The sequence below is a fragment of the Amblyomma maculatum genome, chromosome 3 (genome assembly GCF_055883805.1).
Source record: "Amblyomma maculatum isolate TAMU_Amacu chromosome 3, ASM5588380v1, whole genome shotgun sequence".
Classification (NCBI taxonomy): domain Eukaryota; kingdom Metazoa; phylum Arthropoda; class Arachnida; order Ixodida; family Ixodidae; genus Amblyomma; species Amblyomma maculatum.
The window spans coordinates 12,962,411-12,964,027 of NC_139346.1; the positions used below are offsets into that span (position 1 = coordinate 12,962,411).

Here is a 1,617-nt window from a genome sequence, read left to right on the forward strand (position 1 = left end):
GTGTTGCATCGCGAGAAGGACGCTCGCTATGTATTGTCACGGCTTATCGCGTTCGTCATGTCTGTCTACGCATGCGCCGGCAGCTAGCGCAGGTATAAGACAGCGCGCATTCTCCATGTACGTGGTTGTTGGCTTGAGGCTGCGAGCATGCACCTTGTAATAAAGCTTCCTGTTGCTTGGCTTGGCGCCTGGATATAACACTTTACTATACTTTGGTAGCGACCGAGCCTGTGTGCACGTTCAACACCGGTAGGTTTGGAGCAGGGTACCGAGCATCACTTAAACGGTAGAAACGCCGGCTGAACTTAGAACCACGCAGCAAGCTCTGGTAGTTGGTAGCGACAGGAAGGAGACATTCTATTAGAAATCAAGAACGCAGGCGGGAATGCTCACCGACTGGAGAGAGGGCGGCAGAAAGATCCGAGGGTCATGTGGACGCAGCTAATCAGGGTTGGGTTAATTGGAGGAGATGTGCTAACTGCATGCGAACTGCCGAGGCGAATAAGTAAAAAGCTCAACTGAATCGTTGCACAGGGGTACCAGTGCCAAAAACGGTGGTCAGTTGGCCCGCCAGGAAGCAGGTTGTCCTCTTACGTAACGAGAATCACGATATTAGGTCGAGATAGGAAGGACATGATACAAAACTCACGACTGTCGCCACTTCAGACATATGAATGAAACTGGCACGAAAGTTTATTGGCTGACATTGTTTTCCCTCCTGTGTCAAAAACGGCGGCTCTGTGACAATTCCCGCCACAGTTGTCAGGTGATGGTTGCAGGTTGCGTTGGCACATACCATTAGGCACGCAGAGTATCGTAGCGAGGGGGCGGCGACAGGTCTTCCGCCGGCAGTGCGCCCGAGAGCACGGGGTCCGATTCCCTGAGGCGCGGTGGCGGTGGCCGGAGCAGCGGCGGCGCAGCCGTGGAGCGCAGGAAGGCGCTCTCGCGTCGTCGCATCCACAGGCGGATAGCCAGGTGGCAGACGCCCAGCGACAGCGCGCAACCCACCAGCAGCCCGATGATGGGCAACGCCACGCTTGCCTCGTCGTCATCGGAGTAGCAGCCGCCAGAGAGGCCGCAGTCGGCCCACGTCGGCAGCAGCAGCAGCAGCAGCAGCAGCAGGCCGCTGCAGCCCGGCGCCATTCCCCGCCGCCGTCGCAATCGATGAAGCCGCAGCAGAGCTAGACGCAGTGTGTGTTATATGTGCTAGGTGGCGCCACCGGTTACTTCAACGTAGCGCCGGCTGTGCTCTTGCGACCGCAGCTTTATCGCTTTGGAAAAACGCGCCGTATTTGCACACATTTCTTAGATTTGCATGTGGCAGGTATACAGAGGTTTGATGCGTTAGTAACGTGCTACAAGATGGACTACGAGTTTCGAGCTGCAAATGCGTTTCTCTCGAACGTCCTATCGGCGCAAACTTGCCCACAAAAGGGATATGAAAACGTCTGCGGCGCTCGATAACCCATTTCCTGAGGTGTATGATTAACGGCTGCGATTATACGAACAGTACAAGGACACGTAGGTTTGCGCGGGCAAAATGTAAAGCTGTAAAATTTCCAGAGCACACAGGGCAGGGAGAGCACCACATGCGCTGACTCACAACTAAGCATTTAT

The 1,617-nt window shown here is 55.2% G+C and overlaps 1 protein-coding gene across 1 annotated transcript; it reads right to left on the reverse strand.

The window, feature by feature from the left end:
* Nucleotides 1–628: 628 nt before the first annotated feature.
* On the reverse strand, nucleotides 629–1,384 carry LOC146194245 (uncharacterized). Its single transcript, XM_084597307.1, has one exon. The coding sequence runs from the start codon at nucleotides 1,141–1,143 to the stop codon at nucleotides 799–801; it is 345 nt and encodes a 114-aa protein (XP_084453433.1). The 5' UTR covers nucleotides 1,144–1,384; the 3' UTR covers nucleotides 629–798.
* Between the last annotated feature and the right edge of the window lie 233 nt (nucleotides 1,385–1,617).

Excerpts from the sequence above, each read along its gene's own strand:
- LOC146194245 (XM_084597307.1), bottom strand. The coding sequence starts at position 1,143 with ATGGCGCCGGGCTGCAGCGGCCTGCTGCTGCTGCTGCTGCTGCTGCTG.